This window comes from Battus philenor, unplaced genomic scaffold (genome assembly GCF_028537555.1).
Source record: "Battus philenor isolate CCGP_79_NKW_IND1 unplaced genomic scaffold, ilBatPhil1.0.hap1 SCAF_11, whole genome shotgun sequence".
In the NCBI taxonomy this organism is placed as follows: domain Eukaryota; kingdom Metazoa; phylum Arthropoda; class Insecta; order Lepidoptera; family Papilionidae; genus Battus; species Battus philenor.
The window spans coordinates 11,086,916-11,111,821 of NW_027181673.1; the positions used below are offsets into that span (position 1 = coordinate 11,086,916).

Consider the following 24,906-nt stretch of genomic DNA (forward strand, 5'->3'; position numbering starts at 1 on the left):
CGTCTGAGACTTATGGTCCCAGAGGCAACATCAGATCAGTCAGTACATAGGTGAAAATATGATTTATAAATATGGTTTTCATTTGTTTAATTATTTTTTATTACATAAGTTATTTTCTCCATACGTTTTAAGTTTTCTAGAAAGACGTTTACTCGTTGTTGATAGAGAATGATTAATCGTCACTTTCTATGATGATTGTTCATTAAAACTCAAATAAAAATACCATATTTACCATCTCTCTAAATGATTGTGATTTCGATAATGTTTGAAGCATAGTGAGTAATCAAATATAATTGCTAAGAAATTAATATTGTCAGCTTATTGAGCAGCGTTGTAATTATCTTTTGGAGTACATGATTATAAAGCAGAGGGATCTAACTTTTCTCTTCGAAGCCTTCTATATCTGTTTGAATTCTTTCACGCCATCCGTTCCTGCTGAAGGTCTGGATTGATTATCTTCTTATAAATTTATAGCTTATACTAATATCATGACCAATAATTCAAGCTATTGTTGTTATGCTGTTATGGTTTATAGTTTGATTTATAATTCTTTCTTCGTTAATTTCCATTAAAGAACTAAGAAATTTCGGTAAAATTAACTATACAATGATGTAACACCGTCTCGTAGACAAGCGGTATCAAGCGCAGAATCCGCTTTAATCCGTGGCCATAAACGGAAATCTTTCGCTTGAACGCGTTAGCATTATCATTATATCTCTACATATAAATATATACAGCGATAGCCTTACACATTATCCTTTACGACGAGTTAATGCGAGACGTCGTCGTCAAACATTTAGAGCTTGCTATATAAAAAAAGGACGTATACGCGGGCGGACCACGATTTGCGCGCGCGCGCCTCTGGAAATCATTCAAACGCATCGAGCGCTCGAGTCGAACGTGAACTCGAGCAAAGTGACAGTTACTTTTTTATTTAAATATCTCATTGGACGATGCATTTACATTTAAGCAGATTTAAACTCGAAGTCAATGTGCCATAGTGTTGCAATAAGTCAATGCATAATCTACGACGATGATCGAAAACAATCCGCGAAACGAAGGGTGCTTGAACCGTTTTACGGAGACTTTGAAAGTATTGAGATTCCTGATGCTGCAATTAGTTTTGCCAATGAACAGAATAATTTGGATTTTTATGTGATTCAAATGAAATATTTGTGGATATTTATTATTGTGAACGCTGCACTGTGATAGTAAATAATAAAGACGAAAGTTAAATAAAAACGAAATCAAAATGATGTCCAAAAAACAATTGGCGTGTATGTTGGCCTTACACATAGTGTACCTCCTTGTTGGTGCGAGTATATTCTACCACATCGAGAGTCCTGTTGAGGTGGCGCAGAGGGCCGAAGAAAAACTGGAAAGACTTGAAATCCAAAGTGAGTCCATTGCCATTTGTTTATTTATCGTTCCTACACGTAAACGGCCTTAGCTGTCAATCGCCGCATTAGAAATTATATCCTTTTTAAACTACGGTACTGGCTAATTGCTCTTTGTTCCTTTTAAACATAAAACCTTCTAGCAACAATTAAGTATAAACATTGTAATGTTATTAACTTTCTAATCTTCGATTAATTAAAAAGTATTAAATAATATTTTATTAAAAAGGATAACCGATGAATTTATAGTTTAACTGGTGGTGATAAATCTAGTCGGGATATGTATGTTTATCGGCTAAAACGGTTGCGGAAGTTAACAAGTAAAATGAATGTCGATCACAACTAAATTAATAAATTATTGTTTCTACGATTTGTTAAGATGACTGACTATACATGGTGAATATACGCTAGACTTATTAAAATACTTGAATGTGAAATAAATATATCGATTTACTCTTTACGATATTTGTAAATAGTAATTAAAAATTGATTGTCAATTAATTTGGTTGTCTATTTATAACATCACGTAAAGCGTAAGCAGTATTTTGTTTTGGTATAAAAATTGTCATAGCCAATATAATTATTGGATTAGTCAGACATTTAATTTCCCAAGGTGATTAGCGCAAACGCATTGCTGATGCTTAAGGTATTATAATGGTAACATTTAAGCCCTCGGGTGTAACATTTGGACAGGGAGTGACACTAACTTTTGAAGTTCTTTTAATTTCGTTAACTAATAGGAAACACAAATTCACCAGAAATATAATATAATGTCTTTTGAAATCACTACAAACTATGCATTTGACATTAATTGTTCTGAACTAATATTAAATACAAATATGAACACTGATTGCGGTCGAAAACACCTATGGAAATTTTACAATATTGTCACACATATTATGATGGTTCTTGTTGTTAGTTTACAAAATTATCTAAAAAAGTTTTGCTTAGATACTTACAGAATCATGCTAACCTGACCTGTTAAGATATTCCTTATTTTTGGGCAACCATTATACAACTAAGTATAGTACAATCTTTAATGGAAACAGGCGTTATATTGCGGAAGTCCATCCTACAGTACAATCATTATATTTTTGCCTTAGCACCAAAAAATATAATGGTTGTCTCATATTAATAAGTCATCATGATAGTAAAACATGGTATATTACTTCAGGCCATATTGGTAAGCCCAGAGTCGCGTCATGGAGGGAGCTATGATGGGGATTTCTCTATGAGATCGAATCAGGAAGATATTAAGGATGACGAGATCCGTAAACGAATGAAAGTAACCAATATATCCAAGGAAATTGGAAAGCTGTAGGGGTAGGGGACAGGCCATAAAGCGCGCAAAATTGATGCCTGCTCTATAGACCTAGCATACGACGTCATCCATGTACAAAGTGGACAGACTAATTTGTACAGGTATCCGAAAGGGATGCAGGCCGCTTCCAACCGCACCAGTACATGTACGGCTGAAAATATGATAATGATGATGTATAAACATTTTACACCTTTTTAACAAACTACTTAACCATAAATCGGTTGATTAATTAAAAATCTACAGACCCTTCAAGTCCCATTGTAATACTATATAGAGACCCGTGTGTTACATTGGACGTTCCGTGGCTAAAATGACGACGATGATATTTATTACAAATTTGTTTATAAATACTAACTTATGAAGCTTTTAGTTTAGTTCAAATATAATTTGAGATTTACTTTTGACGTAAAAAGAAAAAGACAAGCTGTAAAAACACAGTTGGACAATAAATCCTAAACTGTATATTATTATAAAACGTTTAAATTTTTATAGTGTTAGATGTGTATAGCTCTAATCAGATAAGTGAATAAATGTAGTTTCCTCCGCTTTATGCACTTCAATGATGTTTGTTCATATTATCGATCCACTTAATGTAGTATCGATACTGAACTATACGACCGCGCAGTGGCAGTCCTCGGTAACAATTAGTGGATTTCATTAAGTTGATATGAAAGAATGTCGAGTGTTTACAATCTTGTCTTACACGGTTGGCGCTGTATTGTTGACCTTAAGTATTACAATGGTTCATACGCGATGATTTTTTTACATTTTTTCTGAAAAAATAGCACAATTAATTATTACATTTGGTGGTAATAAAAATAAACATAATTTATTTAATACTTGTATACTTACGCGTACAGTCGAAAATAAATAAAAAGTTGCTGTGTATATCGTTTGAACCATTTACAATACAAACATGGTTAGCTTCTTTAGACTGTTCTAGGTTAAAAGTCTCAAAGATTTCAGGTGTAAATTTTAAACAGAGAAATCTATATCAAAATCAATTCAATAGTTTTCGTTACCAGTAAAACATTTACAATTTTATTATAGTATAGGTATGTTGTAACATGAAAAACACAATATCACATCTCGTTCACAAGATTTCGCAGTGTATGAACATAAAAATAAATTCTTCTGCTGTGGGAGTACTAGTTTTCAAATAATAGATTTTACGTGTTTTGAATAACATTCGCGATACATTGCTTATTCCTATTGTATACTAACAAATAAGATTGATTGATTAATAGTGATGATAGATACTTGCAATAAATTATTTTAAAAATCGCTTACAAAGAGATGAAGTCTCATAATGTTAGCTGTGAATAATAGCTATTGTTGACTATTTTAATCGTTTTATATTTTCAGTATTTTTTTGCAAAATCATAACCCAGTACCCTTATGCTTTTACATACAGGATGATTAATTTATTTTTATAATTCGAATGCGATATGCAGACATGCGACTTATATCTTCTTGTAGTACAAAGCCTACAGAGACAGTAAACAATATTCAATTTAATTATAAAGTAATCAGAATTTTCAAAACGATATTGCAATATCAACTTAAACAGGCTTTGATTTGGTTTTGGTCTTAAAGTGTTTAATAAAAAAAAAATCAAGAAGAACGATGATTTATTTTTGTTTTGCCCAGAATATACAATTGGCCAGTGATAGCACCATTTGCTTCAAGATATAAATTACAACTTAAGGGTCGTTGGTTTCAAATGGTAATCTTAGAATTATATGCTAATGTTCATAAACGGTAAACATCATCCACCTGCCTAATCCAGGTCGCTTGAAGTCGAAGGCTGACATGAATGAATGAACGGCAGAGGTCGCTTGGTGGATTATGACTTATACCTTCTCTCTGTCTAAGTTTTAGAAATCCTTCAAGAGGAACAACAACATACTACATCGTGTTTACTTTTTATTTATCAATAAATTGAATATACATGTAAATATATGTGTACATCAAACATATATATTTTATATATAATATATATGTGTATATACATACTTATATATATTTATATATGTGAATGTATATAAAAGTTACAACTTCAAGAATTTTGTTTGTGTAACTTTTTCCGTAACATTAGGTAAATTTTAATGTTAAAGTAATTATATTCTTCTAATATTGTCATCTGTATCCGCCTTTCGTGCCTTTCCTGCTCCTATTGTTTGGTCTATTTTCCACGATGCTCGATAAAAACTTGAAACAATCGACATTAATTGTCTGCTTCCATTGAACAGTAACTGTTCTTACTTACCTAAACTTGAAATGAAGTTGCAAAACAGTGTAAATAGGAACTCAACTTGTAATTACAGAATCTATGACCTAACAGAAATTTTTTTTACAAAATTTTTACGAAAAGAAAAATATTTAATATTAAAAAGGATGGTTTGTGTTTAAAAAACTAAACAGATACGGCACTCTATTGATTAAGGGACAGATGTGGGTATCGTTATTGGCGAAAAGAGAAAGTCAGCCTCGTACCTCTACTTGATCATCAGCCCGACTTGGCTCCACATTGGGCGGCAGTTGTAGTTTAATTTATATAAATTTTTAACTAAGACAACTGTGTAATAAACTTAGATATGAATATCAGGTCAAAGTCTCTTTGATAAGAACTCAGAGGCCTCTAAATCTATTAAATAATAATGTAACAGCTTAAGCCGACTCTACTCTCTCTTCTCTTTCGAAAGGAATTCAGAATGGGTGATCCAAAGACAAAAGAGAGTCGATAGCCCAGCGGATTAAAAAGTTGTAAAGGTATTGACGGCCGCTAATGCCTCAAGTATCTGAGGAGGAGACCACCTGCATATTCACCTGCAAGGTGGACAGATATCCTAGTCAAGGACTTCAGAAGACGTAGGGCTTGAGCCGCTTCCACGCAAACCTATTTGAAAATTACGGGAAGGCCTGCGTTCACCAGTAAAAGTCCTATGTCTGAAATGATGATGAAGAATGATGCCTGTATGATCCTAATACATATCTAAATAACATCATATACATTTGAGTATTATTCATGAATTTTTGATTTAAATTAAATTAACTTTACGTTTGTTTTAGTCATTGAAAATATTTTTTTTAATGTTGTACACCGAAGTGACATTTGAGTGAAAAAATTTGCTTAGGAATAATTATGTTTATTAACACACATCTAATCTAGATAATTCTGTATAATGTAAATAATATTATCTTAGTACGTCGTAACCTGTAATGCGATTTATGTTGGACGTTGCGTCGCTTAATTATAAATTTTGTAATGCCATACAATAAAATAATCTTTTTTACAAATACACGTCAATATTAAAAGATAATAAGTTTTCACGTTTTCCTGAATTGAATTTATAAAACTGAATACAATTGTTCATACTCACGTAACAACTTTAGTATTATTATTTTCAGACATGCTTACTTTAAATTTGAATTTGTCGAATTTACAGTGGTCTGCATATAACTTAGATAGCATTGCCTTCTTATAGTTGTGGTATACCAATATAGTTATGTTATGTTCATTTAGGCGATAAATTAAAGATCATGTTAATTAATAAAAAAGAAGATTATTAGGAACGAATCATTTTTGAGAGTACATTAGATGGATGTAAACAATAAAATGAGTTGAATACGGGCTGCGCAAGACCGGTCGTCGTTGGGAACTTTTGGGGAGGTATATGCCTTGTAATAGTTATTTATCTGTTGAACAGGAGAAGAAACAGCAGGATCAGCTGATTTGTGAATCCATCAAAAACCAGCACACGTCTAATTATAGACATTAATGCAAATAATAAAGGATCAAAATTCTGTTATCTCGTTTAAATGTAAGGTAGTAAGTTTCATAAAGAGAAAAGAATAATCTTTTGGATCATCACTACAAGTGCTAGTCGCCCCATGAGGTATGTAAAGGGCAGAGCAGGGAAGGTCAAATCAAATATCAACCCGTCTATTCTTAAATATTACCTGTGTATCTTGTTAATCACGCCTTTCACCGCTTCCATAACCCAGGTGTGCCATCGATTATACCACTACGACTCACTTAAAATTAATTAATCTCTTTTGTTCCATTAATTATCAACAAACTATTTATTTGACAATGGAAGAAATTTTCCAGAATTTTCTATAAGTATTGACTAAGCTAATACATCCATCGTATAGGTTTTAAACATTTATAGTATCAATAAAATAGGGCAATAATCATACATTTGTTTGTAAAACTATATGATGCGCCCGCCATAAACTCAAGAGGGCTATTATCTAAGCTGGCGAACTTTTTTACTATTATCTGAATGACACCTCGGAAGTACGTTTTAAGCCTCAAATCTATGCATGTAAAAAGATAAAGTCCAGTTGAGTTAGCAAGGAAAATAATATACATTTTTAACTGCCAAGAGAAATCTCTTTGTTCTATCTATCTTAGCCTTTCGTTGGGTGCGAATAATTAATGTATCGCGCATAGTTTGAGTACAGATTTTTCGTTCAAATAGAGTGTGTAGAAGATTAAATGAAACTCTGTAGCAGACACCATGATATCAAAGAGCTATTTTATTTCACTTATAATATATTTATATTCGTGCATTTCCAACACCTCTCACTTTATGACCGCGTACTCTATTTTTCTTTATTAATCAAATCAGTCATAGCAGTAATCTTTCGAGGAAGTCTATGCCTTGCAGTGAGCGTCTATCGGGTATATTGATGATGATCCAATGTTTGTCTGGAAGAAATCGCCGTTTGCGGCAACACCGTATTTTTAAGTTACCATTAAAGAAAATATAAATTAATTATTATACCAATTTGTAAAGGATTGTTTGCTGCTAGTTTTTTAATTATGTAGCGATTTAATTAATTAAATGTATTTTAGTTACAACGAAACTTATCACTGAACCATATTAATTATTATAAAAGCATAGTTATGTAATTATAGTTTATTCACTATTAATATTATGTAAGAAGGGGGAAGTACTCTTCATATTGGGCTGAAAGTCATGCAAAAACTACCTAACGGTTGTTTAAAAACATTATAGACATCATTTAATTATAGAAACGAGTTACAAATAGTTAATAAAAGTGCACAAACGATTCGTAAACTAGAATCCGGCTGTGTCCCATAAAAATTTTTGCGAGCTTCTAAACCATTTAAAATTTTTATCTCTTCTCTGAATACAGGCATACAAACAAATGTTATTTATATTACAAGTAATAATGAAATGTTCGAAAACAGATCAAGCATTTGTGCAATTTGTAAAAATTGTTAATTTAATATTTCAATTTATTTACGCGTTGTCTCCTCCAAAACATTTATCGCTACATAATTTTATAACGTAAATTAAAACTTAAAGCTATCATTTTATTGTTTTATATACTAATGAAAAATAAATTTAGGTCGTATTTTATTTCATTTTATAATTGAACTATGATAATTTAATTTGAAAGTTTTGATGAAACTTATTAAAAGTTACATTCCATATCTGTTGTCCAGAAATTCGCTTAAGTTATTAGCGTGTATTAAAGGTAAATCTTTTGCCTTGGATTAATAAACCGAGACGGATTTTTAATGTCCGACAGTTGAAATGAAAATTGACACAGTTACTTAAATCAAAGTGATACTGTTTACTTCAAACTTTGACAAATGTGCAAAAAAATTATAAATGGTAATTAATACAAATTAGCAACAATTATATACCAAGTCAATGATACCCAACACTTCCTGAGATCACTGACACAATGAAAGAAGCGTCATACAAAACAATTAAAGAAATAATGTTGAGACATTCGTTCGTTCGAACTGATCGAAGACAAAAGATGCTTAACAGGCAATTACGTGACAGACTGTTTGCGTAAAAAGTAACATTTCCATCAATATTTCCTAAGTGCTGAATAATTAGCGTTTCAGCATTTACGGCATTGTTGGCAGAAGTTTGTTAGACTACAGTACAACTGTTGCGGTATAAGGCCCTCTTAACGTCTTTGTAACAGACAAATGAGTGTGATGATTAATATAATGAAGCATTTAATATTCCTGTGACAGTTACAATGCGATTTGAACTCTAATAGGTATCGATTGTGTTAATAGTTAGTCATCAAGAAATAATTTAGAGATGGATCTTTAAACGGACCGGGTTTAAATTTATTTCATCCATTTAAATTGTTAATAGATATTTATTCTTGATATATCTTACAATTATTTTAATCAGCCCGATAGGTGGAAACTTGATTTTGGTTTCTCAACTGATGGGTTTTAAAATGGACATAAAGAAGACGATGTCTAACGCCCATATCGTGTCGGTCCCAATATCACTTACAGATTACATTTTTTAACTTGTTGACTCGTAAATGTATAAATAGTAAAACTATGTAAGTAAGTAGTTTGACAAGTTGAACTAGCAAAGAGCAGGCCATCCAGCACGCAAACAGACAGAAGCTTGGGCTTTAAGGTTCTGGAATGGAAACTATGGTAGCTTCCAAAAGGTGGACAGAAGACTTTGTTGAGATCGGAAGACCCTGAAGTTTTCGCTTCTAACCGATCCTTTAGTAAATCTATGGAAGTTCATCTCGAGCTGAGGACGTATAATGGCTGAAAGGATGATGAAGATGAAAAATGAATTTGGCCAAAAAGCTTGATCCTTTTTATTACTTACATGTCATGTACAAGTCAGCACCTTATTTATGATATAAATTATAAGTGGTTACTAATAATTGCAAATCTTCTATTCTTACTACTTTTTATTTAAGTTTTTTAACTATGTTTTTGTAACCAACTTTAATTTTCTTTTGAACAGACATGCAATTGACATTATAAAGTAAAATACTACATTATTTAAAAATTGTTGTATATTTTAAATGCTCACGGTCATCAATGGTGATGTTTTGTTCAAATACGCCCATTGCAAATTGATTTTAACTAAATACTAAAGTATAATATATCCGTTAATAATTTCTATGGCATAACGAATGCGTGTCACAGATACATTGCGAGAGGACTAGGAAGGCTAGATTACCTTAAATTCATAAGTCGGTCATGAGCAAGCTACTGCAGCAAACAAGTCTACTCTGAGTATTAAAGCGAGAGTAGCACGCGTTCAAATATCATTAGTTTTAAATTATTTAAAAGTGAAAATTATAAATGTCCTAATTTCTGTTACGGCTAATTACGATTCTTTACACGTTTTGTCATGCGGGCTTTGAGTGTCAAGGATCCCAATGACAATCAAATATTCAAATTTCGCGAAGGTCTGCCGTAGAAAAGCATACTTTGTTAAGTCCATGCGGTTAATCTTTTATCACTACATCTACATACATAAAATTGAATCCCCGTCTCCTTTGGTCACGTCATAACTTGATAACAACTTTACCGATTCAATTCATATTCTTTATAAGTTTCCTTTTTAAAAAACTTGACGATTTCCAGAAAATACTATAATCATTGAAACTGAGCATTTGACGGTTCGCGTTGAACTTCGCGCGATTGACAGTTCATGCGTTGCAAATTTATAGTCGTAAAACAGAGGTATCAGTCAGTATATGCATGTACTTTTAAAAAATATTTATGAAATATCAAGTAAACTTAATACGTACCGCGAATTATAATGTCTATTGAAACTCTGTCCATTCAACAGTTCATGCATTAGACAGTTCGCTTTCATGTTAGAATTGATCAATATCTGTCCGGTTAGCTTGTGTTCTTTCGTTCATTCAATCATTCATATCAGCCGATAGACGCTCACTGCAAGGCACAGGCGTGTCCCAAAAATCACCGCAATGAGCGGTTCTGCGCTGCCGGCATCCAGCGACTTCCTGCGTCTTTCTTAATGGCGTCGGTCTACCTAATGGAGGCCAAGCTCTTGGTCGCCATTCCAAAATCTTTCGCCCCAAAAGGCCGTCGACAGCACGGTCAATATGCCCCTCCCACTGCCACTTCGAGCGAGCTTCTTCAAGCTACGTCAGTTACTTAGTAATCTCTATGTAAATAATATTAATTGCGTTATTTATGATCTGTATAATAAGAAATATGAACTTATTACAGTTAGTTCACATCAGTTTGACTACTCTGTAAAATCATGGGTTCTTCTTTCGCAAAGAAATCATGTACGTTTTAAATAATGAACTACTGACGCTTGTTTGCTTGTTTGCAATTCATTTGTAAAAGATATCAGTAGTTGACACTATAGATTATACTATTATTTTGTGCTTTGCTGTAGTTGATATGAATGAGCAATTCAGTATAACTTTCGGAACTGATTGGTATTTGGTCACCTGGAACAAGGTATATTTTACTACAAGTATTGACTTTAGAGATATTTAACGTAGGAAACGTATCGTATCTCGTCACAGCATCGAATAGACTGCAAAATTATCAGTGCGTTTTGAACTTAATTTCTTATTGACATTTTAGGAAAAAATGACTTAAACGTCAACTTTTTCATATATATAGCGAATTAATATTGTCATTAATGTTTCTAACAGAGTAGAATGATGTTAGAATATTTTATAGCTGATTAATTTATTTTTATACAAATTTGAGCACAAAGTTTTCCTGGCATTAATAACGACCCAAGGAGGACTGGCGGCGCGTGTAATGTTTACAATTTCATGCGGAAATTTCTAGAAAAATATTGTCATTCTGAAGTGGTCGCATCAGGAAGACATAAGGAAAAGTCCGCAGAGACTCCGCGCGAACCGCTGTCCTCCCCAGTCGCCTCGTACCCAGAATCTATGATGATTTATGTAGGATACATGATTTTCCTCTCCGTACATACTATTAGTAATGTTTTGTGCGTTCAAATTAAGATCTATTTAAAGAGTGAGCAGGGAAATAGGTTATAACAATACGAAAAATAGAGTTTAAAAATACGCTCGTGTATTATTTTTTGCTATATTTATTTTTTAATTTTGTAAAAAGTTTTGCCGCTTTGACCGTCATCATTTGGGCCGTAGCACAGACATTCAGTAGGACCAGTAGGAAGCGGCTCGTATCCTGCGTCTCCCGATAACCTTAATAAAGATGTGAGGTCCTTGAGGGTGGACGTCATACACTGCACTTGCTTTACTGTGGCCTCCACTTCAGAATCTCCAAGCCCTGACGACTATCTAGTCTTCACACACTATCGCTACAACTTACCAATGGTGGGGTATATGTTGTTGTATATACAGAAAATATTGAGAAAATGCTTTATTATAAACCTACGCAACACAAAAACAACTCTACTAGACATAAAACATTTTAGTTTTTAGTAAAATGGTGTAGTAAATTCAAGCAATATTTAAAAACGTTTAAAAAAATTAGGATTTTTTTTTTAATCATTGAATTTGTCAGTAGTCTTTAGTGTTTTTCCAAAGATACAACATTATATATTATTATTATAACACAGTAAAAGGTTACAGCATTACATACATTCTTTATAAATATATGTTAATAGTTGGTAAATTCAATCAGTGACGTATAAGACGCGTGGAAACAGAATCAATAAAATCTAAGTAAATAGGAAAGAGAAACGTATTCAATGCATGCATATTATAAACATATATCCTTCGTATCAACGGAAATCATTGAAAGTTGTCAATTTTATGTGGTAAGTACAGGAAAAAGGATAATAGTTAAATAAGAAAATTGACATTATAATTGTATATATGGCCGTTGCTATAGTCTGAGCAAATACAACTGGCCTCCAATGGCGTCACTTCGTGATCTGAAAATTACTAATTTAGTACGTCATTTTGTCACAAATACTTGTAAATGATGTAACAATGTACATCTATATGTTGATAATCTCCTGATAGATTTCGATGGTCGCATTTTCCGGTCAAACAGAAGTTGTCTTGTATGAATGATGTGTAAACGAAACTGCGTAAGCAAACTTGAAAACATATTTCTTATCTATTTCCGGACAGATGATTGATATGACGATCTATTTGCATCGCTGTATGCATTGTTATATTTTGATTATATTCACACTAGCTGTACAAGTTAGTTTCCACGAGTATTTAATAAATTAAATAGTTCGTATGTATAAATACATAAACAAATATAAATATATATATGTGTGTTACATATACATATGTATGTTTTTTTTCCTACGTTTACTGTGCGCATGCAGTTGGGAGTGAGATTGCCACTATTTGGTACGGATCTGTCCTCTTCCATATACCGTACATAAAATATTATTTATCACTGTTAGTAAATTCTGTATAATGTTTCTTTTATTTTTTATTTTTGCTTGAAGTCTCTACTCAATCGGTACAGACCATTAATGCCTTGAGTTTTAAAACAATGTGTAGAGCCAGCTCATCATAAAGAATCTGCAGTAGATTCTTTCTTGAGAAGATCTGGCAACTTGAACTGTAGTATACCAAAAGCATATACACATAAATTACATCGTGAGCGGAAGTTAATCGTATTTAATCTGGTTATAAGTTCGGCCTACATATTTATTTTAAAATGGTCTTTCAACCATTATGAATATAAATAGATAATTAGATGTATTTATCAAACAATCATATGGTATTCGATTCAGTTAATATATTTAGGTTACAATTTAATTAATTACCTCATTAAAAAACTATATTCTAATTCTAGTATTTCAATTGGCTATTTAGAATTTCATAGTACTACCTGAGAATTTGATGTGAGTTGAATTGAATTAAGAAAATATTTTTTAGTGTAAATGCTTTTATCCATCCGTTTCTGTCTACCTTACTAAGGTTATCTGATGTTTACGTTGCTGTAAACACTGCACTCTATTTATGCTTACTCTACTCTACAACCTTAGAGCCCTATAGCCCATCTGCCCTCCGCGCTACGTGGCCTGCCCTCTGTCACTTTGGTTACTTTCTCGGGCCTGGAATCAGCTCATACCTAATTCGATTTCGTAGAGAAATCCCATAAACATAACATATCCCATAAACATAACAGAACATAGCCATCTCCACTACTCAATGAGCGCATTTATGTTAGTCAACATTGGTTGTAGACTTCCGTCTTTAGGTATTTTTACAGGTCTAATTTGAAATCTATGTAAGAGGCTCTTTAGAAATGGGCGTGTTACGATTTATCTTAAATATATGTTTCTTTTTACTTTGATAATAGTTATATTGTATATCATTTAAAAAAAATACCAGGCCCTTGTTGTATAATCTTGACAGTGACTCCGACCTTCAACCGTCGACCATTATACTTGCGGATTGAATTGACGCCATGTCGTAAATCGATTTTATGTCCGTTTCATGTTAATCAATCGACAGTGATGCTTAGCCGCTCCTTCTTTTCAAACGCTTTATAAAAGTGTTTGAATGAACCACCGCATGAAAACCACTAATGATATCCGTAACTGCATGGAAATCATTAATCAGGTGTCAAAGGAATTTAATGAATAAATCAACGATGAAATATCTTTAGACTTGAGAGCATATTGATAGGCCTCTATCGTATTGAAGCAAATTGTCTCTAAATACAAAAATATAAACATAGAATGTTTTAGTAAATCACTATGTCAGCTGATAGACGCAAACTAGAAGGGGAACCTCCCCCCCTACGCACACAATCGTCCAAAAATCGTCACAATGATGTTTTTTTCATAATTATTAAAAGTAAATTAGACCAACACGCCAAAACAGAATAAAAAGAAAATTCTACCTAATCTATTTCATTTGTGTTGGATCAACCATAAAATTGACACGGGTAAAAAAACAAATCCTGACTAATTAACGCTCTATATCTACAACTGTTTGTCGTGATTCCGTAGTTGTTAACGTACTTTGTTTAATATGTTTCTCACGAAGAACAAAACATAGTGCATTTCGTGATTGTTTGCAGTTTCGTTAACAATCTCATTAACGATATTCATAAATATAGTGTGAGATTTCGCTGTATTTCCTGCGTTACCAGGAAGATTGGTAAAAGATGTAAAAGCTTTTATGGTAAATGCATATTTCATTAGCTCTCAATTAATGTATAGTATGTAGTGTGGTATGGGTATAACGTATGGCACCATATCCAAAATCAATCGTCTCAGAAACACATCATAACAAAAATAGTTAAAAAAAGAGTGTTCAAAACTCAGTTTTCAAATTACTGCGTAATAAAATTAATAATTTCGCATATTTTGTATCGCCAAAAGGTGGCCTATAACATTACAATATAAAAATAAATAAATGTTACATATTGAAGAGTGATCACTTTATGTTATTATGTATTGTAATGGTTACTAGAAATAGATTATACACCTATTACCAATTACCATGTATGCTTACTTCTTAAAATATAACGGAGTAAAAAAATCATAATAAAACTATTGTGTTTGTTCATATTCTAAACGTAATGGCAATCTAAGAGCTTTTCAAAAAATCACTTCAACTAACATATAATATGTATTAATTTAATAAATGCCACAAAATCAGTAAAACCATTCATTATTGTTATCATATTTTAATCAATAATAAAAGTGTAAACTACATAAACTATATAAATTAGATAATTTTAAAGTAAACGCAATAAACATACTGATTAAAAACAAATAATTAATAATAAAAAAATATTATTTCAGATCTTCTATACGAGAACTACATTCCTAATGATCCTGAGAAGCAAGATAGCATCCTTCGGAAGCTCTCGGACTATTGCGGCAAGTCTATGTTCAATTACACAACAGAAGATGAAGAGCCACCGTTTAAGTGGGATTTCTACCACTCATTCTTCTTCTCTTACACCGTCGTCAGCACTATTGGTAAGATTTATTCTTTAATATCACATCAAATATGCAAGCGTTATTTATTCAGGTGCGATGGAGATTGCCCAGGGTGAAGCTGGTCTATCTATTTTTTTACTCAATTAAATAGCAACTGATATTAGACCATACAGGCATAATTAGCTTGTACATACAATGTTAAAGATCTACTCAAATCTTCTTACTCGATCGACTAATATAGTATCCCTAAAAAAAACAATAAGTTAAAGAATATAACATAACAAATGTATACTTGAAAATAGTATTGTTGCACTAGACCGGTAGAGTACTGATACTTGCGATCGTAGGTCGCGGATTCGATTCCCGGAACACAATCCTTTATAATTCACACTTTGTGTTATTATATAGCAGCACCTCTGCATATAAACAATTTCCCAAGAGGAGGGCTAGCAGCGACCACTGCGTACCATAATACCACACTGCGGTCACCAACCCGCCTGCCAAGCGTGGCGATTATGATATGTCCCCTATAGATATCTTAAAGGGGGGCCTATTCCTTGCAGTGAGCGTTAATGGGCTGAAACGACAGCGAGAATGAGGAAAAAAATGATTATAAAATATTGAGTTATATCCCAAACCGATGTCCGTTCTTCAGGGCCCTGGCCCTTATTCACTTCATGTTGCGCTAGTGCTAGTTTAACTTAGCGATCTTCCAATCTGGTAAAATTACATGTGATGTAACAGCCCGAGTCGTAATTTCCGAGGAAGCCTTCGAGCTAAGTTATGCAACAGAGGTTTAGACTAAGTGCCTTCCATGCTCTACCGCTTCAAGCACGCGGAATCTGTGAATGCCAATAACGAAACAGTGTCCACAGACAGAAAAAAAAATATTTTAAAAATTACTTTATTAATTTTGGGTAAATGGTTGTTATCAATGTCGATCTATTTTACTTCTAGGGCTTGAATATAATTGTATCAACTACAACAACTTCTTTTGTTTCAAAAGATGCCAAAATGCTGCTTTTTTATACACCAATGTATAGAATATATATTTTTTATAACTACCTTGTGCCCCCTTAAGAGATTAGAAACAAAAAAACACTTGTGTCACAAAATTGTTATTTAATACATATGTAACTGATATTATTTCTGAAACAAATATTAATCTTACAATCGAATATTGCAAATTGAGGTTTTTTTTTGACTTTTTTAATAATGGAAATATTATAAAATAACGGATTTAATTACTTATTTTAATTTACTGTTACTTTATTTTAAAGCCATCTATTTTTGATAATATTTCAGGCTACGGTAATCTGGCTCCAACAACGCACTTGTCGCGGATCCTAATGATATTCTATGGACTGTTTGGTATACCTATCAACGGTATTCTTCTTGCAAACCTTGGCGAATATTTTGGACTTCAGGTAAATTGTTTCCTATATTATTAACCGTAATATTATTATGCTTTCGTGCTTCAAATAGTACGACAAGTTTCCTTAAGGAAAGATCATCACCATCGTCATCATTTTAGCCATGTTCACTGCTGAACATAGGCCTTCCCCATAGATTTTCAATAAGACCGGTTGGAAGCAGCCTGCATCCAGTGTCTTCTAATGACCTTAACAAGGCTGCTTACTTTGTCGGCCAAGAGGTGATAGTTTTTTTTATGGTTACATATACATTTATATGTGGTCATAAAAAAAAACTATCACCACACATACACTTATACATTTTTCTATCAAGAAGATATCCAAAATATTACCAAAAAATATTTAATTTTATTATCCAGTAATAGCTACTAGTAGACAAAAAATATCTTACTGACATCGCGAATTAGGTGTAAATAAACAAATACATTTTTGAAATTATTGTAGTAATAAGCAACAAAGTCCGTGACCGATTGAGTTATAACTACTAGAACTAAGGCTACTAGGAAACATACCTTGAAAAGTTAATAGTACAGAAAAAAAATTGCTCATCGGCGGAGCGAGGGTTCTACGCGGTAATATTTGGTTAGACATGCAGTACCTGTGATTCGTATGATAATTTAACCTCGAAAATTTTTCTGGTGTGGTAAATATTAATAAGGTTTAATTTAATAATTTTCAGCTTATTTCAACATATCGGAAGTACAAAAAACGAAATGAGAAACGTGCGGATAACTTGGACTACTTCTTCAATAACCTGGGCATGCTGGGGCAGATTATGTTATATTTAATACCTGGATTTCTCTTCTTCATATTTCTACCTGCCTGTATTTTTGTCGTATTCGAAGGCTGGGATTATGTGGCTGCTGTTTATTACGCTTTTGTCACTCTCACAACAATTGGTTTTGGTGACTTAGTTGCAGGTTTGTGAAGAGAATATATAATTTTTTTTACCTTTTTATTGACATTATTAATGTATCTAGAAAACGTTTATGTCTGCCAGAAAGAAGAAGTGAATTTAAAGTAAAAAACTGGTTTTTAAAATTATTAGATTTTGGAAAAATTGCGTCTCCTAAAACGCAGGACCGAACTGGCAAGCGTTGCATAAGATGTCCACCCACAGGATAGACAGAGGACCTTGTTCACGTCATCAGAAGTCGCTGGATGGTATCAGAGGTCGCTGGGTCCTACTGAATATTTACGAAGAGGCCTCCATCCAAAAGTGGACATTCTGTGACTGAAATGGTGATGATAAATTATCAGAAAGAAGTCAGGTTGTAGGTAAAAGCGGACATTTACTCGGCAAAATAAAATTTCAAATAAATACTATTAACTAATACTTTCTCGTGAAAGATTGTTAACGGTTTTTTTTTTATTATTGACCAAACACTTTTAATATATATTTTTTGTTTCTTCTGTATTCCAGGAACAATTAACAACGGCTTCAAATATGGGTTTTTCTTTACCTACCAGATATTCCTTATAGTTTGGATCACCTTCGGTCTGGGATATATTGTTATGTTGCTTGGTTTCATTACTAGTGGAATGAGGTCTGAACGCATCCACAGATTGGAACAAAAATTAGCGTATCAATTAAAATCAACTCAGAGCAAGATATTTCAAGGATTTACAAAAGACATGGCAAATATAAGAAAGATTATAAATGAAGCGAATCTATTAAAGTTAAAGGTAAGTATCTATTTCATCCAAAATGGCACTGAAAAAAATAATTACTCTATTTCAAACAATGGAGCATCTGTGATGACGTTGTTCAAAATATTTTATGCAGATTAATTTGACTCTATTTCCCTCTATTATTTATTAATACTGAATGCAAAAAACATAAATAATTACCATGCCAATAAATTAAAGAAATTGTTATATTTTATAGTAGTAGCATGTTTTCAGCTATTTTTAAACATACAAACCTTTTTTTGATACTTTGTTCTCTTTTTTTAGTTAAACATTTCATTCGTTCGTTGTACTCATCATTTTCTGAAAGATTATATTTCGCACTGAGCCTTGTGACATATTTCCATTTCGTCACCATGTGTTAATTACTGCTAAATACTGCTGTTGATAAAAATATTTGTCAATTTTATAATTAAATGTACAACTTTTTTTTCAGCCAGTATACGTAGAAACAATACCTCAATTACATAGAAGTGCAAGTTGTCCTATTTTAACTTTTGACGTAGAACCTAGAGGACCAATAATAAAAAGAAAACGTGCGAACTCGGAGAATATTGCATTGTCGGCTAGAGATATGCTTCGTATTCAATCGGATACTGATTTACTAGGTATTGATAAAGAAAAGACATTCACAGCTTCTGCTATTGTAAAGCCTGCAGAGCTATTAGCGAGAGTCGTTAACGTTTTAGGAGGATTTGAAACTCAGAAAGAAAGAGGTATTAATATATTCGATGACGATCATATATTAGCAACTGAAAAACCACCTTTGTTCAGTATAGGCACAGACATTATATCCAGTTCTCCAAAAAGAACAAGAGCACTAAGTGTGGCTGTACCAAACTACCGAAAGGAATCTGTATCAAAATTAGATCATGACTTTACATGGACTAATGGCGATACTGCAGAAAAATACAGAAGAGAAGCAAACATAAGAAGTGGAAAACTATCCCTTCCTGACAATATTAATTCAACCACCACTGATAAGAATCCAACATCAAGAAATTTCTTCTCTAGACTTTTCAGAAAACCCAGTGCGCACGAAAGTCCTGCAGAATACATTAAAAACACTATGAAAGGAAGAGTGAGTCTAGCTCAAAGTTTTAGTGAAAATGTTCAAGATATTTCGAAACCAAAAGGTTCCATTTATCCACCATATGGATTGGGAGAAGAACAAAAATATGATGAAAACGCTTACAAAGAAAAAACTAAACGAGGCAGATACAGTATTTTTCAGATGTTCGATTTCAGTAGAGAAGAAGATGAAGAAACTAAAGCTTACAAAGAAAAAACAAAAAGAGGTCGTCACAGCATATTTCCCAGTTTTGATTTTTCAGAAGACGAAGATCTTGCAGCAGCCAGAGCATATCAATATAAACCTAAGAGGCATAGCATCTTCCCCACGTTTGATTTCAGTGAAGATGAAAACACTGCTGCAGTTAATGAATATAAAGATAAGACTAGATCTGGTAGACATAGCATTTTTCCTTCATTTGATTTTAGTAATCAAGATGAAGATGCCAAACGATATAAGGAAGGCACTAAGCGTGGGAGACATAGTATATTTCCTACATTTGATTTTAGCAATCCTACAAGTAACGATGAAGATGATACTATGGACGAAGAGGAAGTACAAAAATATCAGAATAGGACACGAAAAGGTCGCCTTAGCTTATTTCCTTCATTTGGAAAATCAAAGAAAGAAGACGATGATACCTTACCAGAAAGTTCTGATGAATTGGTTAATTACAAGGATAAAACACGTCACGGCCGAAGTAGTCTCTTTCCCAGTTTTGGTAAGGATCGAAAAAATAGCTCGCCATCTGAAAGCACCAGTGATCTAGAAGCAAGTATAAGGCAATATCAAAATCAAACTAAAAAAGGTAGAAGTAGCTTATTTGCAGGTGATATTCAAAATTACAGACGGGCTACCGAAGGTGGTCGAAGAAGTTTAATCTCTAGTGAATTAGATGATTATAGAAACACGACAAGACGTGGTCGTCCTAGTTTATTTGATCCTGATGTAGATTTATCTAGTCTTTCTGAATCGGCACAAGTAGAGGTATTAGAACAAACTAGCGTTGCCGATTTGCTCCGTGCTTTGGCTGCAATAGAAACCGCTTCCCAAGTAGCTAACAATACATTTGGGTCTGTTGGAACATCTGACTACTCGCAAGGTAGAAGACGTGGGTCGCTGAGGCCTGATGAGTCTGTATCATCACTGGCTTCTCGATCAGAACAAGAAGAAGTAACTGGACCGAGGCGAAGAAGAATTTCAGCTCGTGCTATTGCTCCCCAGTTTACACCTACTTTAGCTACAGTTGTTGCGGGAGCAGAATTACAAATAACAGCTACAGCAGCGCGTGAAAACAGAATGACAATGTTGAATCAACCTCCACCTCCATATTCTGAAAACACACCACAAGAAGAACCTCAACAACCAAGAGTGAGAAGATATTCACCAGCACCTACTGACCTGAGTCGATCGACAGGTCCAGTACCTCGACTTTTCTCGAGAATAAGAAAGGAAAGTGGCTCAAGTCCAGAATCTAGTTCCAGACGCGGTAGTTTAACAGATATTGTTATAGATAGTAATAGTAAGGAAAAAACATAGCATTGTGCCTATTTAGTTCAATTTTAGAAATAAGTAGATATGTATAATAAAATTCAGTAACACGCCGTCCATTACAAGAATTGCCTCCTAACATTCCTTAACGGAGCGTCACCGCCCCGTTGTATAATGAGATTACTGTAAGTTTTATGTTGCTTGTTGTAACTTAAGTACAACTTTAAGCTTATATTTAATTATTTATGAATATAAATGTAAGTAAAAATGCAAATGATATGTGATATGTTTTAATTAGTACTTCCGGATGAATTTAGCCTTATTTATATACAACATTCAACATAGTTGTATCTAGTCTTTACACTAATATAGTGTATAAAATAAATATAATCGAGTGATAAAACACATTATGTCAACAGTCATTTTGATTGTCAAATCTCAAATCCAAATTTTCAATAAGTGTAGTAGTGCCTTAAATATTTACTTATTTGTCATTATAAGATACAGATAAAAATTGTTTTTGTGTACTTGATGGAGCCTTGTAAAATTTTATTTACAATATTAATATTTGTATAATAAAAATTTTGAAATACATGAAAAGGCTTAATTAAAAAATTACTGATAGAAATGCCTGTATTATTTTTACATAGTAAATTTTTTCTATAAAATATTTATTATTTTTAAGCATAATCTTTTTAAATTATTCATTACACTAAACAACTAAACCGTTTTATTTCCATATAAATATAATTCATTCTTTGAGTTTCAAATTATCGTTACGTATTTTAAATTGAATCTTAAAGCGTTAATTTGTTCCTTTTTTAAATGACACTATTAATTATTATTATCAGCAAATTTAAATTGATCTTATCTTATTCTACTCTTTCACATGAGTATTTTAACACTTATCGATACAAAAATTTCTATAACAGTCTTAATAACTACAGCTATTTACAGACAAACGTCTTATAATATTTACAATGCGTCGTGACCTCGTTAATAGAAAGTTCTACTATTGTCACCGGTCCTCGTGAAGCAATATTCCATACTGCCAGTAGCATACGCAATTAACACAAAGTCATAATTGCTTCACATGTTTCAAGTGGCTAAACTGTCTCTTCTAACATTTTTCTCCACACTTAAATTTGAATAACACTGATCCAAGTTGCCATTGTCATCTTTAGTCAGAGATTCAAAAATGGAAATAAGGTTATTGATACCAATGAGGTAACCATCTTCGTGATTGCCGACCTTCCAAGCGGAATTGTGATCGATGGTGATGTTCTCGGGCAGGGGCACAGTTTTCGCAAAGTCGATCATCCATATGGAAGATTTTCTATTGTCGTGGACGAAAAGCAACGAACTTCCGATTAGTTCGTGTGTTCGGAAGAAGTGCGATTCTATTAGAGTATCTCGAATATTCTTCAATCTTTCTAAGTACCGTGGCTGTTGAAAAGAAAATAGTTTAAATTAATAAACCGAGAAATAAGCAAAACGTTATTATTATATGAAATATAGACCAAATAAACACATGTATTATTATTAACTAATATTTTAATAGTATTTTATCTGAGGCTTAATCAAAAATTAAAATAGAGTTCAAAGTAAATCGATGGTTATCAAATATATTTTTGAAGAACCGACAACAGGTACGAATTTGTAAGATTATTTAAAATACAAATTTTCAAAACAAAAATAACCAATGAAGCCGAAAAGTTCAGTGATAATATTGAATAGGCGTATCATAAGTCTACGTACCACAGCGTTAGGAAAACTATTCGTAAAATCTTGAAAAGCATCAAGAATTTGTTCCCTTGTCTTTGTGGTCTTGAAATCTTTGGAACTTGTTCCATCAGCCTTCTTTACTCCGTCTATTCTGAATCCAAGAGTAGACGTGGAGCTTATAGTCTCCCTCCATATCATATATCTTGGTTTTGTTACACCTTTACTTCTATGCTCTTCCTCCGTCGGCGCTTTTGGGTCAACTTGAATCATTTTTTCGTACATATCCTGTAAAGTAAAAAGTTAAAAATTACATTACATTTCTTAAACTTTAACTTTATTTCCTTAAATAATAAAAACCGTAGAGACATGTGGTCAAACCACATTATGATTTACTTTTTATAACATTCACTTAACTTATCTATGTTAAATAAAATTATGTTGATAATCGTTATAATAAAAGCGGACTTAGCGTAACATACAGAATATTATTTGTAACGAGATAACTTGACTTGTAGTCTGTACACATTCGATTTTATATCACAGAAATCTATCACACACATGAGAGTATTTATATAATCTTTAGAAATGTGTCCACGTCCAAAGAATAAACAGATATTATTACAGTTTAGGATTCAATAGTGTAATGATGAAAAAAACGTACTTTTCTCAGTTTTGTTTTCTCTTTTGCTTTTGCTAGCTCCTCTTCTAAATATGTCCGCACTCCAATCTTGCAGTCCATTACACAAGGAGAATCGAAGTCACTTAAGAGATCTTGAAGTTGTAGGTATACTGTTTACAAGTATTGGTTAAGGAAAAAATTAATAGTTTTTTTCTTATTGCTTATTTATTTATTTATTTTGAATTAATTAACTTACTTATATATTTAGAAAAAAGTTTAAAAGTATTATTAGTTGCAACTATGAATGCAATTAGTTTTTTTTTTACTAGCGATGTAAGACAATAGCAGTTTATCGTGATGATTCAAAAGGATACATTCTCCGTCTTCACAAGTCACTTGACCTTTGTATTCAGGAACAAACGGTCGCAGAATATCGTTCATCAGCAGCTGTAAAATAAACGAATATACTTTAAGACATAAACAGAAGTCAGTAAGAAACTTTTACGTGTTGCAATAAATTCAAATATTTCCTGTATGTTTATTTCACTGAATGACGTCTTTAAATGAGGAGGTGCCGATTTAATTACAAATGTTTTTATGAAAGGTAAATGAATCACTTTGCAAACGCAACTCGTATATATTAACATCACTATGTACGCGATAATTATGTTAGGTGTTATTATATCACTCGGGTGACGTGTTTTTTTTTTTATTTTACTTTCAAATATGTCAAACAGTATTAAATATTTTAACGCCAATAAACTACATAGGTTTTTATGGATGCGGCATTCGCGTTACGGTTACTTCTTTGATTTGGTTCATATTCCTAAAGATAATGTCTATTACATGATGTAACATGTGGTTTTTGATTTTTTTAAATTGCTAATAATTTACGTAACTTCATGGCGTGAAACTGGTATATAAGGTATATTTATTTTTTATTCATGAAGGCTTTACAATCAGCTAATTTTAACTGAAACTATTGGCGGAGGATTTTATTTAATTATCTTTACTCTATTTATGTATTATACAGTTAGTATATGTAGAGGTTTTTATTACAGTATATACACTTTTTATACGAAGTATTTTACAAAATTATTTATCAGCTATACTGAGTCGTGGTAGAACTATAATAAATACAAAAATTATATTGTAACCGGAAAAATGTGAACTTGATATTGTTTCGTGAAGTTAGATTAGTTATTATTAAGAATACAGTCTTAAATATAATTCACACTTTGTGCATTATTTATATATATAGACTGTTACTGTTTGGAAACGAATTTCTGTAAGATGGGCAGCAATGTCCTTTTCATACCATAAAACCACACTGCGAACGTCTATGTACATTACTACTACATTTTCATAATTAAGTTTGTGTTTATTAGTAATTAGATAAAACATATAGAAAATATATTATGTAGATATAGCATACTATAATTTAAAGGTTTTGGTATAATTATTATATTACGTTAT

General features: G+C 32.5%; 2 protein-coding genes across 2 annotated transcripts in view; one reads left to right on the top strand and one right to left on the bottom strand.

Annotated features, from left to right (window-relative positions):
• The first annotated feature begins 860 nt into the window (after nucleotides 1-860).
• On the top strand, nucleotides 861-21,598 carry Ork1 (open rectifier K[+] channel 1). The gene is made up of 6 exons (XM_068775388.1): nucleotides 861-1,397; nucleotides 15,261-15,440; nucleotides 16,707-16,828; nucleotides 17,514-17,754; nucleotides 18,258-18,520; nucleotides 18,960-21,598. The coding sequence occupies exons 1-6, from the start codon at nucleotides 1,253-1,255 to the stop codon at nucleotides 21,132-21,134; spliced, it is 3,126 nt and encodes a 1,041-aa protein (XP_068631489.1). The 5' UTR covers nucleotides 861-1,252; the 3' UTR covers nucleotides 21,135-21,598.
• An 80-nt stretch (nucleotides 21,599-21,678) lies between these two features.
• IP3K2 (Inositol 1,4,5-triphosphate kinase 2) overlaps nucleotides 21,679-24,906 on the bottom strand; it is a 48,173-nt gene continuing 44,945 nt past the window's right edge. Inside the window, exons 3-6 of the mRNA XM_068775399.1 lie at nucleotides 23,805-23,877; nucleotides 23,473-23,600; nucleotides 22,845-23,096; nucleotides 21,679-22,532 (exon numbers count right to left, since the gene is read on the bottom strand). Coding sequence (XP_068631500.1) covers nucleotides 22,185-22,532; nucleotides 22,845-23,096; nucleotides 23,473-23,600; nucleotides 23,805-23,877 — 801 coding nt within the window. The 3' untranslated portion in view covers nucleotides 21,679-22,184. The remainder of the gene's footprint in view (nucleotides 22,533-22,844; nucleotides 23,097-23,472; nucleotides 23,601-23,804; nucleotides 23,878-24,906) is intronic.